The sequence below is a fragment of the Callospermophilus lateralis genome, chromosome 9 (assembly GCF_048772815.1).
Source record: "Callospermophilus lateralis isolate mCalLat2 chromosome 9, mCalLat2.hap1, whole genome shotgun sequence".
Classification (NCBI taxonomy): Eukaryota; Metazoa; Chordata; class Mammalia; order Rodentia; family Sciuridae; genus Callospermophilus; species Callospermophilus lateralis.
The window spans coordinates 103,331,151-103,358,649 of record NC_135313.1 but is presented as its reverse complement, the minus strand read 5'-3'; the positions used below and the strand labels follow the sequence as shown (position 1 = coordinate 103,358,649).

At 41.5% G+C, this 27,499-nt stretch overlaps 1 protein-coding gene across 1 annotated transcript; it reads left to right on the top strand.

Annotated features, from left to right (window-relative positions):
• On the top strand, positions 1-27,390 carry LOC143407581 (5-hydroxytryptamine receptor 5B). The gene is made up of 5 exons (XM_077110320.1): positions 1-145; positions 1,576-1,667; positions 2,845-2,976; positions 3,204-4,037; positions 27,055-27,390. Exons 1-5 carry the CDS (start codon positions 1-3, stop codon positions 27,388-27,390), a joined length of 1,539 nt encoding a protein of 512 aa, XP_076966435.1.
• Positions 27,391-27,499: the final 109 nt, after the last annotated feature.

The following is a 27,499-nucleotide window of genomic DNA, read 5'->3' as shown; positions in this document are numbered from 1 at the left end:
ATGGCTGTCTGCAGGCTGGAGAAAACAGTAGCTGTGTGGTCCAAGATGCTGAAACCTCAGAACAAGATGGATCAACAATACTACCCTAGACCAAAGGCTTCTGGAAACTCTCTAGAGAATCACCAGCAGAGTCCACTTCGGAAGAGTGAAGGAGCTGGAGCCTGGTGGCTTCAGGCAATTACAGCAGCAATCAAGAAGAATCCAGTTTCTATCTGCTGCTGCTTCCTTGTTCTTTCAACATTTAGTTCATCCAAGCCTCCAACCTATTGGATGGTGCTGCCCACACTTAGGGGCATCTCTGCTTCAGTTCACTGTTCCATATGCCAATCATTCCTAGACACACCCCCATTGACACACCCAGAAACCTCTTAATCATTGGCATCTTTTAATCCAATCAAATTGACCATTCAAATTAACCATTATACTCTGTGTCTTCACATGGGGGAGAGAGAGCATGAGCTCTCTCCTGTCTCTTTTTAAAAGGACATTAATCCTATCAGATAAAGGCTCTTACCCTTCTGATCGCATTGGATCATATTATCTCTTTATAGGTCCTGCCTCCAGATGTAGTCACATTGGAGGTTACAGCTTTATCATATGACTTTGGGGGTGGAGGATACAATTTAGTCCATTGCAGCAAGTTGGCGAATCTCAATTTTTTTTTTTAAATCTGTAAATGGGAATGGTGCCTACAAAGGTTGTAAGTTCTATTGAAATTAAGTGTTTTGTTGTTACAAATATTTGTGAGATTAAAACTACATAAAAATAAACACAAAACAATCTTATATGAAGATTAGAAGAGAACTGAAGCTAAAGTTTGGTTAAAAAGAGCAGGAGTGGTCATCATTTACTGAATACTTACCTTGTACTACTGGTCTTTAGTTTTATAACAATCTCATAACATGGATATTTATCCCCACTTTTAAGATGAGAAGACTGTGTTAGAAAGCCCAACTGGTAAAATGGCACAACATAAAAAGTGTTAACTCGGAAGAGAATATATTGGAGCATGAAAAGTGTTAAGAGAAATTGGCAAAATAAAAAATTGATTTTAAGCATGAAAAATGTATGTGGAGTAGAGCAAAGACTGAGAATCAAAGCATGTCATATATCTGACTGGTGCAATATGAATATTTATACATTTATAGTATTCATTGCTTTTGTTATGCTTATTTGAAAAATGAGGGAGGATATCATTGCAAAAGTATTTTGAAGGCTAGTCTCCATTATATTATAAAGGATGTTTCTCTTCTTTAGGTTAATTTTCCCAAATTCTGCCTTCTTCTGGACCCTTAATATCTACCTGCATATACACCCCATGTGCATGTAGCTTCCACCCAGCCATTCACAGTAGAGCTGGCCTGCTCTCCTCCACTCCCAATCTGAACTCCTTCCTTACACTTCTGTAAAATCTCAACAGCCCCCTCCTCCAAGAAGCCTCCCCGACCCCCACTTCCCCATCTCTGTGCTCTCTGAAGAATTCACCACTTCTGATGTTTTTACAACTACCTGAAGCTTAAGCCTAAACATAAGCCCAAGTACTTTTACTTTGACTCCTTTAATGTTACTTTTTAGGTCCTGTGAGTATGCTGTCCTATGTGAGTGAGAACTGTCATGCACAGTACCAAGAATGTAGACAGTGCCTACTTGTGAAGGAACAAATGAGGGTAAAGGAGAGGACATTCTTAAGGGTGTCCAACCAGCATGAGAAGATGGTTCAGGTTCTAGGGGGTAGGGCTGCTGGGTGAACCAGGGAAGAAAATCCCTCCACCTGCCTTCATCATGGGTGGCCTTTCCAGAGTCCTCTCTGGGAGTTCACTCTCAGGGTGCAGGGCCCATTGGGCTCTCCTGAGCGCCCAGATTAGCCTGCTGCTCTGTTCTCAGAGGGTTAGCAACAAACCAATTATGCTGCTATGAAGGGGGGGTGTCAGTTATATTTCTCTTCTACTCCCACCAACAGAAGTGATGCAGCTTTAGGTTGATTTCATTACAAATGAGGTTTTTTTTTTTTTTTTTTTTTGTTTTTTTTTTTTTTTAAGTATGAGACTGAAAAGGAGGAGTTGGAGTCGGTGGAGAATGAGAGAGTGAGAGGAATCTCATGTTTTTAAGTGTTTTCTACCTTTGCCCAAGGGTCAATAAAAATAACTCCTGGAACTAGGGGTGTAGTTCAGTGGTAAAGCACTTGCTTAGCACGCATGAGGCCCCTGGGTTCCATCCCTAGCATGGCAAAAACAAACAAAAAAGAAAACCCTACAGTACGAATTTGGAAGACAGGGATATTAGAAAGTGAAAAGGGAGGGCGCTGGAAGTTCGGGTGATTTGGGGATGGGGATAAATTCCTCTTCCAGGTCTTTGCCAAACTGCTCAGAAGCCTTTTTTTTTTTTTTTTTTTTTTTTTTTTTTTTTTTTTTTTTGCATATAACCAGGGAGTGAACTTCTCAAGGTACTTAGTAGCCCTCTCCTGGCAGAAGGGCTGCGAATGAAGGGGCAGTACAAGGGCAGGGGGCTGCCTAGGAACTTTATCTTTTTCTTTCTTTCTTTGAAAAAAAAAAAAAAAAATCTCCAATAGGCACCGGTAGACTCCTGGATTCCAAGAAATCAAAACCCCTCTGGCCGGTATGCGGCGGCACCCTACGTTTTCAGTGTCAATCAGTGCCACCAGACAGGTCCGAGGATTCACGGAGGTGGCGGCCACGGAATTCCTATAGGATTCTAAACCTTTGTGGGAGACTACCGCAGTCCGGGTGCTTTCCGTGCCCCCAGAAGCCGCGAGACGGGTGGGGACGACGTTGCAGGTCTGGCTCTTATTGGTGGGTTCTCCAAACCACTCCTGCCCAACTCCAGGAGCAGCTCAGCTTCAGCCTCCGAGGGGAGGGTGGGGGCAACGCTCCAAGCCCGCCCCGGCGCGCGGACCCAGAGCAGCGCTCTCGGATTCCGGATCTTCAGACAGCGGGTTGCCCCGGGGACCGCGGTGAGGTGGGAGGGAGCAGGCCTCTGAACGGAGCTGGAGAGAGTGGAGAGGTCCAGTCTCTCATTTTCCTCCACTGGAAAAGAGGGTCCAAGGTCCACGAGGGCTCCAGGCAGAAGCAACAAAGAAAAACTGCAGCCCAGGAGAGAGATCAGGATAGGGCGACCTAAATCCACTTGGGTCCTCTCCTGAGTACGCAGTGCCCTCTCTCTGTGCCTGCACCCGCCCTATCCAGGTACAGCTTCGGGACAAAGCGAACGTCCCCTGCCCTGCAGCCCCAAGCCAGAGCACCATGGAAGCCGCTAACCTCTTGGCGACCACCAACGGAGCCGCCCTTCTCGGAGGACCTGAGACTTGCACCAGTACCCCAACCCCGAGCGAGATCCTCGGGACCACCCCAGGAGGCACCGACCTGCCTGGCCGGGAGACGCCCTTCTCGGTCTTCACGGTGCTGGTGGTGACGCTTCTAGTACTGCTGATCGCGGCCACTTTTCTGTGGAATCTGCTGGTTCTGGTCACCATCCTGCGTGTCCGCGCCTTTCATCGCGTGCCGCATAACTTGGTGGCCTCGACGGCCGTATCGGACGTACTAGTGGCCGCGCTGGTGATGCCCCTGAGCCTAGTGAGCGAGCTGTCGGCCGGGCGACGTTGGCAGCTGGGTAGGAGCCTGTGTCATGTGTGGATCTCCTTCGACGTGCTGTGCTGTACCGCCAGTATCTGGAACGTGGCGGCCATCGCTCTGGACCGATACTGGACCATCACGCGTCACCTGCAATACACGCTACGCACCCGCCGCCGTGCCTCAGCTGTCATGATCGCGCTCACCTGGGCACTATCTGCGCTCATTGCCCTGGCCCCTCTGCTCTTTGGTTGGGGCGAGGCGTACAACGCTCAGCTCCAGCGCTGCCAGGTGAGCCAGGAACCCTCCTACGCCGTCTTCTCCACCTGCGGCGCTTTTTACCTGCCGCTTGGCGTGGTACTGTTTGTCTACTGGAAGATCTACAAGGCGGCCAAGTTTCGCTTCGGGCGCCGCCGCCGGGCTGTGCAGCCCTTGCCCTCCACCACGCAGGTGAGGGGACAGGCTGTGGCGTTGGGGAGGTGGAACTCTGGGGGAGGAGCAAGTTCAGCCTAAGATAGAGCGGGTGGAAGCTTGCACCCTTGTGCGCGCTCAAAAACGGGAGTTCTTTGGAAGACCAAGTGGAAGGTTTTATTACTCAGGTAATAAGTATGAGCTGATGTTGCAGCAGTGTGGGGTTAAAGGGGGCTTGCAGGTACGGCTGGCTTGTCTAGACAGTGGCGAGGTCGTGTCTAATTAGCTACACGCTCCGTGTTCCTCGGCTTAGTTATGTCTGTTAGTCCTGGAGCTGCCAACTTCTTGATCTCGGCTAGATAATGTGGGATTGTGGTGTGCTGGAATCCATCCTGCTGTAGAAGACGAAATTCTTGTGGCTGTTCACCCTTTATTTTCTGTCTCCATCAGATTCCAGTCAATCTTTTGCAGTCCAAAGACCATATTCCCAGCTCTTTTGGCTAGCTCCCTGCCAAAGGTAACTGTGGGTAACATAATTCAAGTGTCACTTTCCTTGGGCATCCCAACCCCAGTGCTATCCTTCTAGCGGTCTTAGAAACGGAATCATTGAATCTAGCCCTAAGTACTAGCTTAGGGCATTAGAGTGGTTGCTTAATTTCTGTATGCTTTGTTTCCTCATCTTTAAACAATTTAATTCCTACCTTATATGGCTCTTGGCAAGGATCACATGAGATGAAGAAGGTCAAGTACCTAGCATAGTGCCTGGCACAGGATGGGTGGCAGAACTGAGTAGAGAAAAATCAACAGGGTGTTTGTTGCCTGTCAATATGTAAGGGGAGGGAAGATTCTATGGGAAATGTAATGAGATGAAGAAAAGTACATTTGGTAGCTCTTCCAAATGAATTTTATCATTCTGCATGCAGATTTTTCCTTTCAGCCAGAGCCCTCCTCACCCATGCTCAACTCCCTCCTCACCCTGGAAACCCAAACTTTCTTATTTGGGGGTCAACTATTTCAAGTAACAAGCTCCCAGTCCTAGAGAATAATGGGATTTATTTACTTACCCTTTCCAAATACAATATGTGGACTGGGAAGGGAGTGCACAAGGGTGGGGGGAAGGGAAAGTTACTCGTCCTTGTTAGCTTTGTTTGAATGTTAGAAAATTAACCCAGATATTTAGGTTAGTAAGTACATGTTTTTAAAAGTAGACTCTTTTTCATTAAATGGCAGAAGAACTTTGTATCATAAAATAGGAACGTCATGGCCATAATTGCAAAGTGTTGAAAGGGAGAACTTTATTCAGAACTAATGATGTTATTTGAGAGGGCGCTTTGGAAAAGCCTGAGTGATTATAGCTTTTCTGTCAGAGGTAGGGGCTGACTTTTAATAGCTCTGTCAATCCAATGTGCGCCCAGAGAAATCACAATGAAATGAACTCCGGAAAGGCTTGCCAAGCAGCATTTTAGCGTTCCTTTTTGATGGACTCTATTCAGGCAGGTGGCCTAAGGAAGAGGTGACCAGACAGGAGGCTGTCCAATCCTGGAGTGGCCTGTGTTGGGGAGAAAGAGCTCCAGGTGATAGGGGCAGTGTTGTGATTTAGCCACTTGCTGGCAGTGGGAGGTAAGGCAAGCCCTTATTTTGGACCTGCACTTCTGTAATACACAATACTGGTCTGTCATATTTACAAGTCTTGAATCACAGAGGCTGAGACTGTAGATGAGGTAATGTCTTAGAGCATCCTGCTTCTAGGGACTCCAGCAAGTCCTTGATCAAAATCCTGAGTAATTTTCCTGAGTCAGCATTTGCAAATCTCTAGTTACAAAACACAACCACAGATATTTAAAATAATGCCAGAAATGCTATCTCTGTACTTTCCCCCACCTACTTCTTTTTACACTTCCAGGATAGTTAGTTGAGTTGAATTTAGGTGCTGCAAAGTGTTCGTACTGTTTTCTGTGGGCGACAGGAGTCCTGTTGAGGAGGCTGTGTACATCCTTCATTTTTTCGTTTTTCTTTTTTTCACAATTCTGTGGCTAGGTCCCAATACTAAAATATTATCAGAAAGCAGTCTGCAATAGCTGCTAAACAGTGATTAATCCTTTAGGACAAAATGCCATTTTCAAAAATAGACAAGGAAAAATGTGAATTTACTATTTTTGATGCTTTACATTCATCTTCTTGAATCCTCATGATGCGCCAAAGTTGGCATTTACAATCTCTCTTAAGTCAAGAAAAGCTAAGTTGTGCTGCAGAAACATATAACTTTCAAATCAATAGAAGTTTATTTTACTTTCACTCAAAGTTTTATATGGGTCTGGGGGCCCTCTTGCATAGCTTTCTTGCAGACAGTAACTCATGGATTTGGGTCACTTGTCCTTTCTTTGAACATGCAGCTTCTAAAGTTGCTGTGGGAGGAGGAGAGATGTGGAATATATCAGATTGTAACTGCATTCTTCTTCTGTTCACATTCTCCTGGTCAGCTACTAGGATGTTTTTAATTTCTTTTTCTTGTCTAATTGCTCTAGCTAGGACATCCAGTACTATGTTAACTCAAGGTGGTGAAAATGGACATCCCTGTCTTGTTCCTTATCTTCAAGGGAAAGCTTTCAGCTGTTCACCATTCAGTATGATGTTAGCTGTGAGTTTACTACATATGGTCTTCCTTGTATTAAGGTTCATTCCTTCTATACCTAATTTGTTGAGAGTGTTTTTTTTTTTTTGCTTGGTTTTTAACTTAAAAAAATATTTAACTGAAATATAAAAGTTGTAGATACTGGGCTGAGGTTGTGGCTCAGCGGTAGAGCACTTGCCTAGCAAATGGGATGCCCTGGGTTTGATCCTCAGCACCACATAAAAATAAATAAAATAAACATATTGTGTCCAACTACAACTAAAAAATAAATATAAAACAGTTGTACATCCTAACAGGGGTACCTTGTAATGTTCTATACTTGTGTACGTTGTGTAATGTTTAAATCATGTTAAACGTATTTACCATCTTAAAATTTATTTTTTCATTATGGTGAAAACTTTGAAAAGCCTTTCTTTTATTTTTGAAATGTACAGTATGTCATTGTTATCTGTAGTCACCATGCTGTGCAATGCCACATCAGAGCTTCTTGCTATTATCTTACTGTAACTTAGTACCCTTTGATAACCTCTCCCCACCTCTCCTCAATGCCTCCCCACCTCTGGGACCATCAGTCCACTCCTAACTTATATAAGATCAACTCATTTAGATTCAACATATGAGATCGTGCAGTCCTTGTCTTTCTGTGCCTAGCCCTTTATCATTATATAATGACATTCTCATTTTCCTGCTTTTGATTTAAAGTCGATTTTATTTCATATTAGTATGGCTATCTGTTGTTTCTCTTCTCGTGAAGTCTCGAGACTATCTTTCACCTGGAAAGCTTGATTATAAGATGTCTTGAGGTAGACTTGCTTGAGCTGCATTTGACCAGTTACCTTTCATCTTTCTGTGTCTGGATATTTGTTTTCTCATCTGGGTTTGTGAAGTTTTTGCTTTGTTTTGTTTTGAGTAAAGTTTCTACCACTTTGGCATTCTTAAATCTTTCTTGGACCTCAATATTCTCAATGTTTGCTCCCTTAATACTATCCCAAAGTTCTCATAAACTTTTCATTCTTTTTTCTCTTCCAGTTGTGTGTTTTCAAATAGCCTTTTTGAGCTCACTGATTCTTCTGTTTGATCTATCTGGCTTTAGCTGCTTTCCATAGCATTTTTAATTTCAGGGAGTGTATTTTTCAGCCCAAGAATGTTTTAGGGTGTATCAAGGCCCCCCACTGGAGGCAGTGGTGATGCAGGCCACAACATGAGCCCATCTTACTGGAGCACAGTTCCCTGGTTCCAGGGCCCCAGGGTTCTAGTGTCCTCTGTGCACTGGCCTGATGATAGCTGTGCTGCCTGAGGTTGGTGGATGAGTAGTGGAGACAGACCCTTGGCCACCAGGGCTGGCACTAGGCTGGGTTAGACCTAGTGAGTCTCAAGCCACATGGGCCTAAACAATCCTGGAGGAGGGGAGGTATATCCTAGGCCCACTCCAAAGCTGTAACTCATGCAGCCTGAAACTCAGGTCTGTCCTACCACTGCACAAGTCTCTCTCTCTTTTATGGTGGAACTGGTCTAAAGGCTCTGTGAGCTCTAGCCTGCAATATGGGGCCTTCAATTTCTACCAGGTGCTGGGTCTCACCTCAGCAGGCCTGGCACTGGGCTCTGAGATAAAGGCCTGTGCAGTTTTCATGCCTTTCTCCTTAGTAGGTGGATTCCTACCTGGCCTAATGAAGTTCCAGTGGCTCAGTTGGAGTGTATTGGCCTGGTGGTAGGGGTCACAGGAGTCTGCCTAGCACTGGGTTTCACCCTAGTACACCTGGAACTGGGTTTCAAGTCTAAGGCCAGTATTTAATTCCCTCCTCCTCCTCTAAGCAGAGGCATCTGTCTCCTTGCTGGGTTGCTTGGAGTTGGGTTGATACAGGCAACTCCTTCCTTCCTGCCTTCTTCAATGTGCCTCTATCATTTTGTTATACAAAATGCTGATACTAGGGTCTCTTGCCTGATTTCCTTAAAACTCTCGTGAAGGTGGTTTGGTGTGTGACGAGCTGTTCCACTTGGTGTGTCTGTGGGGAGAGATCACCAGATCATTTTCCTCATCTTGTTCTGTCTCCTTTGAGTTTTTATCATGAAGCAGTGTTGCATTTTGTCAAGTGCTTTTTCTTGATCTATGGGGATGATCATGGTTTTGTCCTTCATTCTGTTAATCTGACAAAAATATCATATATCGCATTTATTGATTTGTTCTTAATGAACCATTCCTTGTATTCCAGAGATAAATTCTGTTTCATCATGGTAAATAATCCTTTTAAGGTGCTGTTGAATTTGATCTGCTAGTGTTTTTGTTGAGGATTTTTACACCAATGTTCCTCAGGGCTATTGGCATGTAATTTTATTTTCTTGGAGTATCCTTATCTGAACCTGTGATGTTTTTGATGCCTGTCTAATGCTTACTTCCCATACCAACCATCCCAAAGACTAAGCAGCCAGTGGACTTATAGATAGAACCACACATGCAAGCAGTGGTGTTTGGCCTGAGCTCACATATGGGAAGAGAACAGTAGGTAGTCATCACTTTTTGTTCTGATATCTGCTAAAAATACTGTGGGCTCAAACACATTCCCATGGCAGGGCTATATTAACTAGAAAATTAAATTTTACAGATCAAATTGCATTAGTGGCAACAAAACACTGGCTTAAGTTTAGATACTTGTAAGATTGGCACCTACTTGAGAATTAAAAACAACCAACCCACCAACCAACCAACCAACCAACAAAAAATAGTTGGGCTTACCAAGGAGTCTTTTCCTTCTACCCTTCAGAAATATCTCTGACTCTCCCTTCCCTACAAAAGTCTTTTTTGCTCCCCCTACATCATTGTGTTTGTCCTGACTCTTTACCACTATTTCCATTTCTCTTTTCTCTCTTACTGGATTGTTGGGGGAAGTTAAAAGCAGGTAGGAGAGAAACAAAGAGAGTGTAAACAGGTATGATCCACTTTGACCTTGCAGTTAGCTAGTTGTTAAATCTGTGTAGTTCTTAGAGAAGGCTGGGCCTCCCAGAAGGATGTAAACTCAAACTCCACGGCTCTAAAGTTTTTTTGATAGATTACAGAATTTCTTGAATAGTAAAGTAAGTTTTGAACTTGCTGCCCAGTAAAGTATGTAGCTCCTAGCTTGCCCAATTTGCATTTGTTTCCTGAAACCCTTCCCTGTAGGGTGTTGCTCTCTCAGCCTTCTTCCTGCTGGCTCACCTCAAGGGTTGGAACCCACAGTGCAGGAGTAAGTAGGACTCTTTGAGAGGGTGACCTTTATTCCTGGATTCAGGGCCCCATAAGGTGGCATATCAGAACACTGAGTCTGGACAATGCAAGATCTAAAAGACAAAACCTCCTCTTTCTCTATTGCACCCTTCCCCTGCACTGAGAATCACTAGTCAAGGAGTCCAGAGACCCAAAGGTAAGAGCTCAGGCCTCCACAAAGGACCTTCCATTGTCACCGACATGTGAAGAGGGATGATTTTGGATTAGATGGAGTTAGAGATGAAAACACAAATGTGATCTAACCTACTTGACACTCTTGCTTTCATTTTCCCCTTTTCAGCCTTAACTCCAGTGAATTCTTTGCCTTGCCAGAGTGATTAAACTCCCAATTAAAAAATCCACGTTTTCCAAATCTAAACATTATAACAATTATGCCTTCAGTGACGATCATACCTATGTAACATAGATATGATCTATATCAACTCTATTCTGTTGTGTATTTTATTACACTGAATGAGCAGATTATTTTCATCAACCCTCGCAGTCCTCTGCTTTTCTTTTCTTTTCTTTTTTTTTTTACAAGAAAGTTTCCTTAAATTATTTGCTTGGTTTCTTTTGCACAAGAAAAGCAGCTGAGAAAATTCCCTGTTCTAGGTTGTCAGACAAGCTAGACAGCTTCTGTTTACGTTAGGTGATATTTTAGTTATCTCCTTAAAGTACCTTGGATTTAGAACTTGATTATCTCAGAGAAAAGGAAGCCACAGTTGTTTTGAGACCTGACCTAAGGGCTCTGGTTAGAAATGGGCATTCCCATTATAATTCAGGTTGCCTTCAACCATAATTGTGCAGCTGTCAGTGTGTCCCACAGATGTTGTAAGGCATTAAAGGATTACTGTGGTCGCCTGATGCCTGCCTTGTAGAGTCTTGCCATAATGGGTTTCTGACCTGTGTGGTCACGGTGTAAACTGGTAGGTTCCATAAGTGGTGAGGGACCATTCTCTCCCTTAGTGCTTTGCTTTTCTAGTTCTTCTTATTAAGATGTTCATCTTATATTTGCGTTAGGGCATTGCAAATGTTGTAGGTTCTTTCTGTGCAAGCTGGAGTTTTTCCTAGAGAAGCAAGGAATGGGGACAGGAAGCCGACATTCACTGAGGTCCTACTCTATAATACCATTTCACAGAAACACTGAAATAAGCCTCTGTTATAGATAAGCTTTTCTTGGTTCTGGCTATAGAAATAAGGACTCAAATTGGAATCATAGTTAGTCCCTAACTTGCTCTGAGCCTTGGGTTTCCTCATTTGTTCCTCACACAGTTGCTGTCGTAACTGAGTATGATCGTGTATGGAACACCTAGCCAGGCACTAGACAAATGTGCAGAACTGTGAAGGGCCTGTGATTTTACCTGATTTACACGCCAACAAGTCAGCCTGCCATCACTAACTGGCTGCTGGCAGAAGACACTAGACTCTTGGGGTGGAGTTGAAGGATATTATTACACAATGTGAGCTCTATGTTTATATCTGAGACTCACTAATTTACAATGAACAGAAACTTACTGGCCCACAGCTCTGGAGCTGGGAAAGTCCAACATCTTGTGAGGGCCTCATCTCTCCATCATTATGTATCAAAAGATAGAAGGGCCAAGACAGAGGGCACGAAGCCCTTTCATTCAGGCATTAAGCCCACCCATGATGATGGAGTATTCATGGCCTAAACACCTTCTAAAAGCCACACCTCCTAAGACTGTTCATAGCCAATTAATTTTCAACATGAGTTTCGAAGAGGACATATATTCAAACCATACCATTATATTAGATGTATTTTATATTATTATAAAAGAAACTCACATATTTTTGTAGTGGGTTGCTAACAAACCTACCTCTTTTCCACAGGGAGATACCATTTTTATTTTCCAACGCTGTTTGCTGTACAAACATCCTTGAAATGGTAGTCTAGTACAAAGGCTGTCAGGGTCTGTGCTAGCAAAACCTGCAGGAATGCAAGAGTCTTGCCCCTTCCAAACATTCATTCTTTTAACAAGTATTTATTGAAACTATATGTCTTATGCCAAGTACTAGGGAGTCTCCAGTGGATGGGACTCAAGGTCCCTGCCTTCTTGGAGTATGGGTCACGACGCGTGTTCTGAACGATAACTCAGAATCCATGCCGTGACAGCAGAGTACTTATGGGCATGGTGGGATAGGATATTTGAAGTGGAGACTTGATGGGAAATTCCAGTACGAGGCCCCCAAACACACACTGGGTAATCAATAAGTGTTTGTACATTTGTCATCTGTCAGTCTTGGTCTTTGATTAATCTGGGGTGGAAAAATCTCAGACCATATAGAGACATTTAGCTACACTCATATTTTAGGTCCTGTCTCAGCGTGGCAGAAAGAAACCCTACAGGTCAGGGACCAGAAAGACTGGGTAGGTGTCTTGGCTCCACCTTCCCTGTTTGTGTGGGCCTTGCTCTTCCATCTCACTAACCTGTGTTCCTCCTTGTACCGCAGGACTGGAAAGTGCCAGGTACTGCTGATGGTGTGCATCCCACAGTCATATTCTTGCCTTCTGGATTAGCAGATTCTAAACCCTAGGTAAGAGGTCTCTTGAGCCTGAGTGGTCATCAGACAGGTATGCAGGGACATCAAGGGCACAGACTGAAATTGCAGAAAAGAAGGAGACTTAGGAATGATCCCAGCACAGGTTGCCAGAGGCCCTAGATATTGCCTAGGGAGCCATAGATATCCACTCTGAAAGCATCCCAAGCTTTAAATAGGATCTGAAAATAATTCCAAGAGAAGGTACTGAGATCAATTACTTAAGGATGAAAAATAATATGTAAGAGTGTGGACTTTGGTTCAAAATACCCAAGTTGGACTTCCAGCTCTATCAATAAGCAGGAGTGTGACCCTGGACAAAGGTATTTAATCTCTCAGGATACTTTCTCAACTGTGAAATGGGAATAATAACAACACAGGTTGAGTATCCCTTTTCTGAAATGCTTGGACTAGAAGTGTTTAGTATTTTGGGGAGTGTGTATGTGTGTGTGTGTGTGTGTGTGTGTCTCTCTCCATACATATTTATATATATATATATATATATATATATATATATATATATATATATAACATTATTAATGAATATACAATATATTATATAGCATATATTTATTATACAATAATAATATATAATATGTATTTATCATATATATTTTCCAATTTATTAATGTGTCTGTGTTTTGACTGTGACCCATTACATGAGGTCAGATGTGGAATCATCCACTTGTGGTGTCATGTTGATGCTCAAAGAGTTTTGGATTTTGGAGAATTTTTTTATTTCATATTTTTTGATTAGGGCTTCTTAACCGTAATGCCTCAAGGACTTGATGTGTAGATGAATTAGTGCCATTCATTGCAAGTATTTAGCACAATGTCTGTTGCTAGGAGTTTCTCGGAGATAGTTCTTCTTATCTTTCAGTTTCTGTTCCATTTTGAACAGAAAAAGCCAAACTGGTCAGTCTCCTATTGAACCAGGATTACCCACACGTGGCTTATTTTTTTTGAGGCTGTTTCTGGAAAGATCCCATAGCCTTCCAGCATTACTCTACACATGAATACTTTGGGAAAATTATGAAATCAGCCTGAAATTAGATCGGGTACCAGACTCAGGCTGACAAGCTGTGATCACAGGGATTCTGGCAAACGGACATCCTGATGGAGCCAAGGTGGGCTCTGATCAGCACTCCCGGGATGGAGCCAGGGGTTTCAAATGCACATATTTAAACAGCAGGCTTACCTTTTTTTTTCCCTCTCTTTCTATGGAATTTTTTTCAACTTAACTTACTTCATCCATTTTTTTTTTTCCTTTTTACTATTGTTGTTGCTGAGCTGGAGATGAATCCTAGGACCTCATGTGTGCCAGGCAAGTGCTCTACCACCGAGTTACATCCCCAGCCCCAACTTGTTACTTCATTAAGGATTTAGAATTTGCATTACATACAGGAGAAACTCAAGTGTCTGGGAGGTCATTTAGATCAGCTGAGAAATGGAAGGAAAAGTGCCCACTAATGAGCTCAGTGGGAAGAAAACCATTTTCTACTTCTTCTCATGCTCTGTCAGGACCTCTGCCTCCTGATAAGAGATGGAGAAGTATTCATGGAATGATTTCAGGATACCTGTTTTCTCACTCAGACTTCTTCGGATGACCTGGTGGTCTTCTGAGATGTGGGGCGGGTCAGACTTTTTCCTCTAAAGAGGAGGGTAACCTGCAGCCCTTGCCTGTGCACTGAGGAACTCTGGAGGTTTATTAAAGAGGGTGCTCTGGCAGGTTGGCAGTCCTCCACTGCCCTCTTAGAGAGCATGTTTGCCCACAGGGGATGGAGATGCTATGTGTTCAAATGCTGGAAAACTCACCTTTTCATTCTCTTCCCAAGTGGCAGGTGAGAGGATGCTGGGTGTGCATCGGTACAGGAAAAGTCTACTTTTGCTCAAATTTTCACAATTAATTCTAGACTGATTTAGTGATTTTCCAAATAAATAAACGTGGGGGTCTAGGGAAGAGGGAGCAGACACAGCATCTGAAGGTAGTGCCAAGAGCAGGCCTGACCTTGCATTAGTCAGGCCATGTGGAAACTTAGTTAGAATCACCATCTTGATCCCGGTGAGAAAAGAAGAGTCAAAGTGCTTTGAACAATGCCAAGTGCCCCATGGTCCTGTGACCATCCTGACAGGTACTTCCAATTGTGTCTTGAAGAAGAGCTGGACACCATGGTTGCCTGGGAGACTCTTACCTCTGTACATTGAGCGACATCTGTGGTCGTGACGGGCAGCATTCTGAGAAGGAAGAGAGATGCAGATGCAGACCACTCTGTTTCAGGGATAAACCATTAATTAAGCAGATATTTCCTGGGCACCTACCAGGCAGCAAGTGCTGTTGCCAGGTAGCTATTGTGCTAAGAAAGCAGTTCTTTGCTTTTGCTCAGCTTGGCTCAGGAGGAGCTAGACATCACATGTGATACTCAATCACACAAATGACCACAAAAGAGGAAAACTGTGTTACCTAAATAGGGAGCCGCACATGAGTTCAGAGGATCAGGGAGGCTCCTCTGAGAGGGTTGGCAGGCTTTAAGTTGAGGTCAGGCAGGTAAATAGGAGTTAACCAGGGAATGGGGGTGAGAGGTGTGGATGGTAGCTAATTATTGTCACAAAGGCATTTTTGTTTCTTTTAATCTATTTGCCATTCTACCCGTTTTTGCAGTATCAATGTTTACCACGTGTCTGTATAGCTGCAGACTTTGTGAGGGGCCAGTGATCCTGGTCTCAGCCTCTAGTTCTAGCCTTAAGTATAGAACATGTGGACTCAGGTGCCAGGGGCCATGGTGAGAATGGAAATTCATTTGTAATTCATCTCTGTGACATCCCTGGTGGGGAGGGGACTTTCATTACCTGTTTTAGTCAGCTTTTTCTCCACTATGACTGAAACACCTCATCAGAACACTGTAGAGGAGGAGCAGTTTATTTGGGGGCTCACAGTTTTGGTGGTCTCCATCCATAGACATCGGACTCCATTCCTCAGGGCTCAAGGTGAGGCTAAATATCATAGAGGAAGAGTGTGCAGAAGGAAGCAGCTCACATGATGATCAGAAAGCAGAGAGAGACTCCACTTACCAGATACAAATGTATACCCCCAAACTATGCCCCGCCAATGCCCTATCTCCTTCAGTTCTCACTCGGTTAATCCCATCAATGGATTGATTCACTGATTGGGTTAAGGCTCTCACAGCCCAATCATTTCTTCTCTGAACCTTCGTGCATTATCTCACACATGAGCTTTTGGGGGACATCTCACATCCAAACCACAACATTATCCCAACTTACAAAAGGGGAAATGGACTTGGAGAGGCAGAGGAGCTTACAGGGACTTACGCCTGCATCTGACACCAAGACTCCTGACCTTATTATTTGGTCTTGTGGGTTTGGACCATTATTCTGTCTCCCTGAAGAATCTTTCAATCTTATCTTAACATATATTTTCTGTAACTTTTTCACCTAATGTTTTTTGATGGATTATGGAATTAATGCTTCTTGCATGAGGCTAAAGAAGTGTCAAGCAGGAGTGGAACAGCCTCATGTTGCTTTAACCATTCAGTAGTATGTTTTATTGGTTAAATAAATGAGAGAAGTTTTAGTTTCATAGCATAATTGGGTAAAAAAGTATAGTGTCACTGTATATCCCCTGTCCCCCTCCCCAACATAAAGCCTCCCTATCAACATTCTTGTACCATAGTGGCACATTTACTAAAATCAACCTACATTGACAATCATTAGCAAAGTCTATAGTTTACATTAGGGTTTACTGGGCCACATTGGATGAATTTATAATGACAAGTACTAATCATTGTAGTATAATACAGAATAGTTTTACTGTCCCCAAAATCTTCAGTTCTCTTTCTGCTGTTATTGTAGTATAATACAGAATAGTTTTACTGTCCCCAAAATCTTCAGTTCTCTTTCTGCTGTTTTGTGCCAATGTCTGGTATTCAATGATTTCTTACTGTACAGAATGTCAAATACTCGGAATCATTTGGTATATAGTTTTTCAGATTGGCTCCTTTCACTTAGTAACATGCAGCTGAGCTTCCTCCATGTCTTTTCATGGCTTGATAGCTTTTTAGTGCTGCATAATAGTCCATTGTTTGGATATGAAGCAGTTTATCCTTTCCCTCCCTTGCTGAATTTCATCTTGGTTGCTTTCAAGTTTGGGCAATTATGAATGATGCTGCCATAAACATCCCTGTGTAAGCTTTTGATTGGACATATGTTTTCAACTCCTGTGGCTAAATACCAAGATGTCTTTTATGGTAAGAGTGTGTTTGGCTTTGTTAAAAAAAACCCACTAGTCTTCCAAAGTGGTTGTACCATTTTGTATTCTCATCAGCAGTGAATAAGCTCCCCATCGTCACAAAATTTAGGTGTCAGTGTTCTAGATTTTGGCCATTCTAATAGGCATGCAGTGGTATCTCATTGTTTTGATATTTTTTTCCCAGATAACAAGAAATGAAGCACTTTTTCTTAACATTATATGGTATCTCTATTTTATTTGGTGAGGTGACTGTAAAAGTTTTTTGGCTCATTTCTAAAACAGATTGTTCACATTTTTACTGTTGTGTTTTGAGAGTTCTCTGTATATTTTGGATAACTGTCCTTTTTTGTGGCTTTTGCAAATATTTTCTCACAGAGTGTGGTTTGTCTCTTAATTGACTTGACAGTCTTTCTTGCAGATAAGATTTTTTTTTTAGTTGTAGATAGACCCAATACCTTTATTTTGTTTATTTGTTTTTATGTGGTGCTGAGTATCGAACCTAGTGCCTCACACATGCAAGGCAAGTGCTCTACCGCTGAGCCACAACCCCATCCCCTAGATGTATATACACTTTTAATACAGCTATTTTTAAAAGGTGAAGTAAAGATAGACACAAAATTCTTAATAGTTCCATTCTCTCCTTTGGTGGAGGATGGAGAAATGAGATGAGATAGAGCAGGAATATACACATGCATCTTGTTCATGATGTGTCCATGGGATTATAGATTCTTGGGAATTTAATATATTATCATGTTTCAAAACACAACATGTTACTAAATTTTTGTATGTGCCAAACACAATATCTAAAATGTGGGAAATGATTTGTGTTCTAAATTCCTCAGCTTAAGAGTAAGAGCTATCATTTTTTTTTCAATTTTTAAAAAATTTTTGAGGTTCAAAAAATAAATCATGATATTAAACAAAACCTGTTTCAATCTAGCATCTCCCTATATCATACATGTGGCCACACAAATACTGAAAGTATTAATTTTGCCCAATGAGAGAATGGCTCACTGTCCACCAAAACACAAAACACTGTAGTGAAAGTAAATAAACTCTCTGGTTCATTAAACTGGAGGAAATGTAATGCAAGGAAAAGCAAGTGGGGATTTTGTGTGCAAATATCCAGCAGGGGAAATAAACCTGTGAAAATGACAAAGTAGAGTCAGGATCAATCACTATGGGTTTTTGGTTTTCTTTTGAAATCTTCGTACATTTCACAGTTGGAGATAGTGGGGAGAAAAAGCGAAAGGAAACAAAAGAAGAAATCGTTGTTTCTCTTTTTAATTCTCCATTATCTCCCGATTACTTTTTCACAAGGTTTTGATACCTTCGCTTTGCACATGGGTCTTTCCTGGTGGGGTCTCCAGTTTTTCTGCCTGTCCAGCCTCATCTCCTGGTCTATTCCTGACCTCCATCTGCTCACACCCTTCTCATAAGCTAAATCAACTTCCTGTGACCCCCTGAGCAGGCCAGGCTGTTTCATGCTCTGTGCTTTGCTCAGGCTCTTTCCTCTCCCTGTAAATCTCATCCTCTCTGTCTTCCCCTCGATGACCTCTAACAGGCAAGCACTACCTGACCCTGTAATCTGAGGCTCTCTTAGTCCCTTATACATAAAGATTTTTTTTCCTGCTTGTATACATAGTATATTCACACCAATTCATGTCTTCATACATGTACTTTGGATAGTAATGATCATCACATTCCACCATCATTAATTACCCCATGTCCCCCACCCTTCCCCTCCCACCCCTCTGCCCTATCTAGAGTTCGTCCATTCCTCCCATGCTCCTGCTCCCTACCCCACTATGAATCAGCCTCCTTATATCAAAGAAAACATTCAGCATTTGGTTTCTTGGGATTGGCTAACTTCACTTAGCATGATATTCTCTACTCCATCCATTTACCTGCAAATGCCATGATTTTATTATCTTTTATTGCTGAATAATATTCCATTGTGTATATATGCCACATTTTTTTTATCCATTCATCTATTGAAGGGTATCTAGGTTGGTTCCACAGTTTAACTATTATGAATTGTGCTGCTATAAACATTGATGTGGCTATGTCCCTGTAGTGTGCTGTTTTTAAGTCCTTTGGGTATAGACCGAGGAGAGGGACAGCTGGGTCAAATGGTGGTTCCATTTCCAATTTTCCAAGAAATCTCCATACTGCTTTCCATATTGGCTGCATCAATTTGCAGTCCTATCGGCAATGTATGAGTGTACCTTTTTCCCCACATCCTTGCCAACACTTGTTGTTGTTTGTATGCATAATAGCTACCATTCTGACTGGAGTGAGATGAAATCTTAGAGTGGTTCAGATAAGAAATTTTTAATGAAGTTGGTTTATCAGTTCTTTGATGGATTGTGCCTTTGGTACTACATCTAAAAAGTCAACACTAAATCCAAGGTGATCTAAATCTTTTCCAGTTATCTACTAGTTTTCTAGTTTTATGGTTGATATTTAGCATACAATCCATTTTCAGTTAATTTTTGTAAAGGATATAAGGCTTAGGTCTAGGTTCATTCTACCCCGCCCCCCATGGATGCCTAGTTGTTTCCACATCATTTGTTGAAAAGGCTCCTTTAATCCATTGCATTACTCATGCTCTTGTCAATGACCAGTTGATTATGCAGGTTTATTTTTGGGGTCTCTATTTTATCCACCCATCTCCTGTGTCTGTCTAAGCTTTCACCAGTCCAGTACAACACTGTTTTGATGACAGCAGCTTTATGGTGTATCTTGGAGTTGTTCTTCTTCAACATTGTGTTGATTATTCTGGGTGTTTTGCTTCTCTATGGAAACTTTAGAATCAGTTTGGTAATCTTCACAAAATAACTTTCTGAGGTTTTGGGCTTTCATTGTTGGGATTGGGCTTTCACTGACTCTATAGGTCATGTTGGGAAGAGCTGACGTCTTTGACAATATTGAGGCTTCCGACCCACAAACATTTATTTACTTCTTTGATTTCTTTCATTGGTGTCTTACAGTTTTCTTCATACATATTCTATGGTTATTTTGTTAATTTATATCTAAGTTAAGGTCTCTGCTGAGAAATCTGATGCAAGCATAATGGATCTTCATATATGACTTGTTGATTTCTTTTATCATTTTTAGAATTCTGTCTTGTACTTTTGACATTTTTACTATAATATATTTTGGTGAAATCTGTTTTGGTTGAATCTAGGTAAGGTACTTTGAGATTATCAATTCTGGATATCCATATTTCTTGGAAGACTTAAGAAGTTTTAAGCTATTATTTTGTGAAATAGGTTTTTCCCTCCTCAACCCCCCTTTTGACATATCAGGCCAGATTAATTCAAAAGACATCAAGTTTAGAAATTCTTTCTTGTGCTTGTTCTAGTCATTGGGGGGAAGCTCTCTATTGTATTTTTATTTCATTGACTGGAGATTCTAGTTCCCCACACTGACTGGCTCTTCAGTGGTTTCTATTTCTTTGGTGAACTTTTCATTCATACCCTGAGTTTCCTCATTAGAATTATCATCCTCCTTGAGAGGTGTCATGTTTCCTTTCACGTTTCTTGTGTCTTTACATGGATGTCTGCACATCTGATGTAATGTTCATTGCTCCCAATTTTATGCAGTTTTTGTAAGAAAAGATTTCTAAAAAATTTACATACGACAGTTGGATAGGTGCTTTGTCTCTGGTTATAGGGGAGCTCAAAAACATAGCTTTTGTGTGACTTCTTCATCTTTGATTGATGTCAGCAGTGTCTCTGGGTTCCTTAATAGTCTAAACAGAAGCAACAGATGAAGGTAGTTAAATTGTACAGGTTTGCAATGGATGTAGGCTTTCAAAGAGTTTTGAGCCCTGATGACACTGGGCTTGTGGGGGCAGCCACCACAGTCTTGGTGGTATAGGACATGAAAAGGAATCTCTCCAGGTCCCTCAGAGCAAGTACAGGGGATGCCCAAGGATTGTGGCACTAGCAGGCATTTTCCCTGAGCTACAGAATGTAAGGAAAACCCTTCCCAGACTCTCAGGGTGCATGTGTGAGATGCCCAAGCCGGTGGCACCAAAAGCCACAGTTCTGGAGGTCCTGCTGGATGAGCACAGGTGGGGATGGGATCTACGACACTACGACACTTGTAATCATGGAATCAATGTTTTGGGACACAAAAGGAACTTTCTGTAGGTCCCATGGGGTGATTCCAGTTGGTGCTGGGGCTTCTGGTACTGTTAGCTGCTTTTTTTTTTTTTTTTTTTTTTTTTTAAGAGAGAGAGAATTTTAATATTTATTTTTTAGTTTTCGGCGGACACAACATCTTTCTTTGTATGTGGTGCTGAGGATCGAACCCGGGCTGCAAGCATGCCAGGCGAGTGCGCTATCGCTTGAGCCACATCCCCAGCCCCCTGTTGGCTGCTTTCATGGAGCAATGAAACTTGGATGATACCTTCTTCAGGTCCCAGAGGACGAGTGATGACAGGGCTGTTGACACCAGCATTGGTAGTCTAGTCCGTGGGCTCCAGAGGTGTTCCCTAGTTTACACTGGGCATGTGCAGGTCATGTTTGGGCATGTGACACTGGTATCCACATTTCTTGAGATGTGGGACATGAATGAAACGTTCCCTACACCCTGCAAGCTGAGTATTGGTGATGCTAGGGTTTGTGGCTTTGGTCTTGGAGCTGCAGGGAATGGGTGAGACTATCCTTAGGTCATGTGAGGAAAGTTTTTGGGGATGAGGTTTGTGGCGTTAGTAGTTATAGCGAACACAGATGTGCCTTTCTGTTGGTCCCTACGGATAAGCATGAGTAATGCGGAGGCCTTTTGCACCAACAACTGCAGTCTCACGGTTGTGGACTAGGAAGGAGACCTTCTCTAGATCCTTCCAAGGTGAGTCAGACGTTAGCAGGGTTGGGGTCACTGGTTGCCATCTTCCTGCAATTGCGGGGCTTGGCTGGGAACTTTCCCAACTCCCAGTGGACAGGAGTGGGTAAAGTAGGGCTTTGCGATAGCGGCTACAGTCCCTAGGTTGTGGACTGAAGAGGAGACCTTCCCTGATACCCACGGAGCAAACCCTGGTGGGACTCAGGTTTCTGGCTATGGTAGTCTCTAGTTGGGAAGCTGCAGGACGCTTGAAGGGCTCACTGGCCCAAAGCTCCTGGCAGAGGCAAGTGTTCAGCTGCCAGTCTATAAGCCAAGACGGCATTTAGTAGTGGCTGCTTTTGGAGTTTGAGTTCAGAGTGTTGGGGGGAGTCCAAAGTAAGTACATTTTTGGAGTGGAGGAATCAGTTTTAGACTAACCAGATCCCCAACTGGATCCCCAACTTAAGTACTGTGGAACTAGGTCTCCTGCAGTTTGGAACTTTTCTGCTTACCTTTTTTCAGCAGTGTTGGAACCCTACCCCATGCTGAGAAGCTCCAGCTGAGGTTGCAAACTGCTTTGTTCTTTTCTCTAGGCTGTTTTCTGACTCTCTGCAATGTTTTAGGGTTTCTATCACTTCTATGCTAATTTCCAGAATTCTCCCTCATTCTCAAAATATTTTACCGCCCTGACTTTTCTCTGGGGCAGAGTTGCACCAAGGGTATCTCGCCATCTATCCAGCCATCTTGGTTCCCTCCCCAGACTGTCTATTTCTTATTGGGTGACTTTTGGTAGCTCATGGCTTTTAAAGGATTGGTATATTTCATCCAGGTTATCAAGTTTGTGGGCATGGAGTTGTTCACAGTATTCTCTTGTTGTCCCTTTAATGTGCATGGGGACTGTAGTGATATCCCTGCTTTCATTTCTGATATGAGTAATGTGTGTCCTCCTTTTTTCTCGTCTAGAAGCAAATTGATGTCATCTTTTCAAAGAACCAGAGTTTGGCTTCATTGATTTGTCTCCATTGATATCCTATCTCCAATGATTGGTTTCTCCTCTAATTTTTATTTCTTCTTACTTTGGATTCAATGTTCTCTCTTTCCATTTAGTTTCCTAAGAAATTTAGATGAATAATTTTGGATATTTTTTTCTTTCTAAATGTATGCATTCGATGCTCTAAATTTCCAAGCATCACTTTTACTGCATCACATGAATTTTGTTAAATTTTCTTTTCATTTAGCTTAAAATATTTTTAAAGATCTCTTTGATTTGTATGTTGTGTGCTTCTTCATGTATTTGAGGATTTGCCTATCTTTGTATTGATTCTAATTTAATTCATTTGTGGTCTGAGACCAGACATTGTACAGTTTTTACTCTTGAATTTTTAAGGTGTTTTAAGGCCTATGTGGTCTATCTTGAATATTCCATGTAAGCTGGAGGGGGGATGTGTAATCTGCTGTTGTTGAAAGAGTCTATAGATGTTAATTATACCCACTGATTGGTACAGTTGAATCCAACTATCCTGACTGATTCTTCTCCCTGTTGGATCTGTCCATTTCTGATAGAGGTTTTGAAGTCTTCCAAATAGAACTGAAAAGAGAAATGGATGAACTATATCACAATTATATCAGTTTTTGCCTTATGTATTTTGATGTTCCATTGTTAAGCACATACACATTAAGGGTTATAATAAATTCTTGGAGTATAGATCCTGTTATTATGCAGTGTTCATCTCACTCACCATAATTTTGTTTTAAAGTATGTTCTGTCTGAAATATACCCACTCCTACTATATTTCTGGGTGTATTGGAAAATAAACCTAGGGGTGCTTTACTGCAAAATAACATCCCCAGCCCTTTATATTTTTTGAGACAAAGTTGCTGAGGCTGGTCTCAAACTTGTAACTCCTCCTACTTTCTTTTGGTTATTGGTAGTATGGTATATCCGTCTCCATCCCTTTAAATCCATATATGTGCTAAAGTTCTTTTCTTCTAGACAATTTATAGTTTGGTCTTATTTTTTTGTCTACTCAACAATTTTTTTTTTATTTTATTTTTTTTTAGTGGTGCTGGGGATTGAACCTAGGGCCTTGTGCATGTGAGGTAAGCACTTTACCAACTGAGCTATAGCCCCAGCCCAACGAGCTCTTTTAATTGATGTATTCAGAATGATAATACTTAGTGATCACTGATGTAGTGGGATTAGTATCTATATTTGCTATGGCTTTCTGTTTGTTACTCTTGTTCTTTGTTCCTTTTTGACTTGTGCTTTTTCTGTCTTTTGCAGTTTAAATGAAATTTTTGTGACGTTATTTCCGCTCTCTTAGCACACCAGGTATATTTTATTTATTTTTTAGTGATTGCTCTTTAGTTTGCAGTGTACAGTTACATCCAAACCTAGTCCAATGTCAAATAACTTATACCATTTCATGGTATATAATACTTTATAATAACATATAATTCTAATTCCTCTTTCTCCTCTCTTGCATCATATTGTCATTCATTTGACTTATACATAAGCATAAATAGCATGAGTTATTGAAAACATTATTGCTGTTTTTATTGTGAACAAACTTACCTGTTAGCTCAAATAAGAAAAATAAGATTTTTATTTTGCCTTCATGTATTCATTCTCTGATGCGCTTTATGTAAATCCAGGTGTCTGACCTATATGATTTCCTTTCTAAGAACTTTTAAAAACACTTCTTGTAAGGCATTTGTATTGGAACTAAAACTCTTCAAAGTCTTTTTCACTTTTAATGGGTAATTTTTTAAATTCTAGATTTTTCTTTCCCTTTCTTCTTTTAACACATTTAAATATTTCACTTCACTTTTTTTGCTTATATGGTTTCTCAGAGGTCAGATGTACTTTCTATCTTTGCTCCTCTGTAGGTAAGGTATTTTGTTTCCTTGGGCTTCTTTAAAGATTTTATCTTTGTTTATCTGCAGGTTAAAATGACAGCCTCATGTATGTATGTACCTGGCATTTTTCTTGTTTGATGCTCTTTGACCTTCCTGGAACTGTGGTTTTGTGTCTGACATTAATTAAGGGAAATGCTCAGTAATTATTGCTTCAAATATTTCTTCTGTTCCTCTTTCTGGTATCTCATTACAAATATATTATACCTTTTGTAATTGTTCCAGTTTTTTGATAGTCTGTTTTTTTTTCTCTCTCTCTTCCAGTCTTTTTTTTTTTTTCCTGTTCTGGAAGCTGCAATTGTCCTAGCTCAAGTTTAGAGATCCTTTCCTTGGCTATGTCTAGTCTACTAATGAGCCCAACAAAGCCATTCATTCTTCATTTCTGATATAGTTTTTTGAACTCTATCATTTCTTGTTTTTCTTTTTTCCATGTTTTGTATTGGTGCACCATAGTTGTACATAGTAGTAGGATTTGTTGTTACATAGTTGTACATGCACACAACTTAACAATATAATTTGGCCAGTATCATTCCTCATTAATTCCCCCTTTCTTCTCCCTGGGTCCTTTCCTTTCTTTTACTAATCTCTTTTCAATTTTCATAAGATTCCCTACCCTGGCCCTCTTTCTTTTTCTTTTTCCTCTTTAGCTTGCACATTAGAGAAAATATATGACCCTTGACATTCTGAATTTGGCTTATTTGACTTAACACAACGGTCTCAGGCTCCATCCATTTCCCTGTAAATGACATAATTTCATTTTTTATGGATGAGTAAAACTCCATTGTATATACATAACACATTTTATTTTATCCATTCATTGATGGACACCTAAGCTGGTTTCATAGTTTGGTGATTTTGAATGGTGTTGCTATAAACATGGGTATGCATGTGTCATTATAATATGTGGATAAATACCAAGGAGTAGGATAGCTGGGCCATATGATGGTTCCATTCTATAGTGGTTGTACTGATTTACAATCCCACCAATAGTGTTAAAGTGTTCCTTTTTTTCCATGTCCTCTCCAACATTTATTATTGTTTGTATTCTTTTTTTTGGGGGGGGGGTGGAATACCATGGATTGAACTCAGGGGCACTCGACCACCGAGTCACGTCCCCAGCCCTATTTTGTATTTAATTTAGAAACAGGGTCTGAGTTGCTTAGCACATCACTTTTGCTGAGGCTGGATTTGAACTTGGGATCCTCCTGCCTCAACCTCCCAAGTTGCTGGGATTATAGGCATGCCCCACAGTGTCCGGTTATTGTTTATATTCTTGATGGCTACCATTCTGACTGAAGAGAAAGTAAATCTCAGTGTAATTTGATTTGTATTTTCGTAATTGCTAATGATGACATTTTTTTATATATTTGTTGGCCATTATATTTCCTCTGAGAAGTGTCTATTTAGTTCATTTTCCCATTTATTAATTTGGGTGTTTTGAGTTCTTTATATATTCTAGACAATAATCCTCTGTTAGAGGGTAACTAGCAAAGACTTTTCTTGCATTCAGTAGGTTCTGTTTTTACATTCTTGTTTCTTCATTGTGCAGAAGCTTTTTAATTTAATGCCATCCATTTATTAATTCTTGATATTATTTCCTGAGCTTCTGGGGTCCTATTGAGAAAGTTGTTGTCTGTGCCTATATGCTAGAGTATTCCCCTATGTTTTCTTCTATGAGTTCTAGCTTTTTTTTTTTTATTATTTCTTACAATTTCTCTTTGCCTAGATTATCCAAAAGTTCTTACATGTTGTTTATTTTTCTATTAAAGTCCTTAGTATATTATATTTTAAAAAGTTCTAGTCTGATAATTCCAACAATATGGCCACATATGATTCTGGTTCTGATCTTGCCAAGTCTCATCAAACTTCTTTTTGCCTTGTAGTTTTGTAATTGCTTGTGGAAAGGTAAGCACGATATATTGGGTAAGGAAAAACAGTAAGGTTTGGAGGGACAGGGAGCATTTTAAACCTGTGATTAGGCATTATAGTATTTTTTTCGGGGGGAGGCTGTGCCCCTGGACTGTGAACTTCACAGGGCTTCCCAGTCCCACCTTCCCCTCAGTTGGGGCTGGAAGGTTGGAGGGTGCTGGAGTTGGATATTTCCCTTCTATAGGTAGATTAGCTCTGATAAACCCCAACAGGTTAGGCTCTTATAAACAAGCTTCTCATGAGGGCAGGGTTTGTTAAGGGAATGATCCAATGTATTTCGAAAGGGATCCACTTCCACTTCACTCCATTTGCGGGATTTTTCTCCAGTACTCACTGAGAGGACCTTGTGTAGTAATACAACTTACAAAAGCACTCTCCCTGCACCCCTGCTAGCCACTCAAGGAGTCTAACTCCTAGGATTGTCCACACTGAGCCTCTATCAATTGGTCAATTAGAGTTTCTTTTATTACTCTGCACTGGTCCCTGCAGTAGCTTCGGCTCGTAGATTTCTGCTCAAGTAAGCTGTGATTTTGTTTTCACTTCTCTTTCCCACTTTTGGAGCAGTATTTAGCCCTGTGAACCTACTTCTCTGAAAAATCTAAGAATTTTTTTCAGTTTGTTCATCATTTTTCCGTGTTCTTTTTTTTTTTTTTTTTTAATTCCACACTTACTTTCTTTTAAGGTGAAGGAGGCACCTCCTGAGGCTGAGATGGTGTTCACAGCCCGTTGCAGAGCCACTGTGACCTTCCAGACCAGTGGAGACTCCTGGCGGGAGCAGAAGGAGAAGCGAGCAGCCCTGATGGTGGGCATCCTGATTGGTGTGTTCGTCCTGTGCTGGATCCCCTTCTTCCTGGCGGAGCTCATCAGCCCCCTTTGTGCCTGCAGCTTACCCCCGATCTGGAAGAGCATTTTCCTGTGGCTTGGCTACTCCAATTCTTTTTTCAACCCCTTGATTTACACAGCTTTTAACAAGAACTACAACAATGCTTTTAAGAGCCTCTTTACCAAGCAGAGATAAAAGGGGTTGGAGAGAAATGGGGAGACAGGGGAAAAGGAACTCATCTCTCTCCTTTTCACCAGTGATCTGGGAGCTGTCTCTCCCTAGCTGAATACTAATGACATTTTGA

Bases quoted from the DNA above. Each gene is read 5' to 3' on its own strand.
- LOC143407581 (XM_077110320.1), top strand. From the start codon at position 1: ATGGCTGTCTGCAGGCTGGAGAAAACAGTAGCTGTGTGGTCCAAGATG. The intron at 146-1,575 runs GTGAAGGAGCTG...GTTACTTTTTAG, and splicing joins GCAGAGTCCACTTCGGAAGA to GTCCTGTGAGTATGCTGTCC. The intron at 4,038-27,054 runs GTGAGGGGACAG...CTTTCTTTTAAG, and splicing joins CCTTGCCCTCCACCACGCAG to GTGAAGGAGGCACCTCCTGA.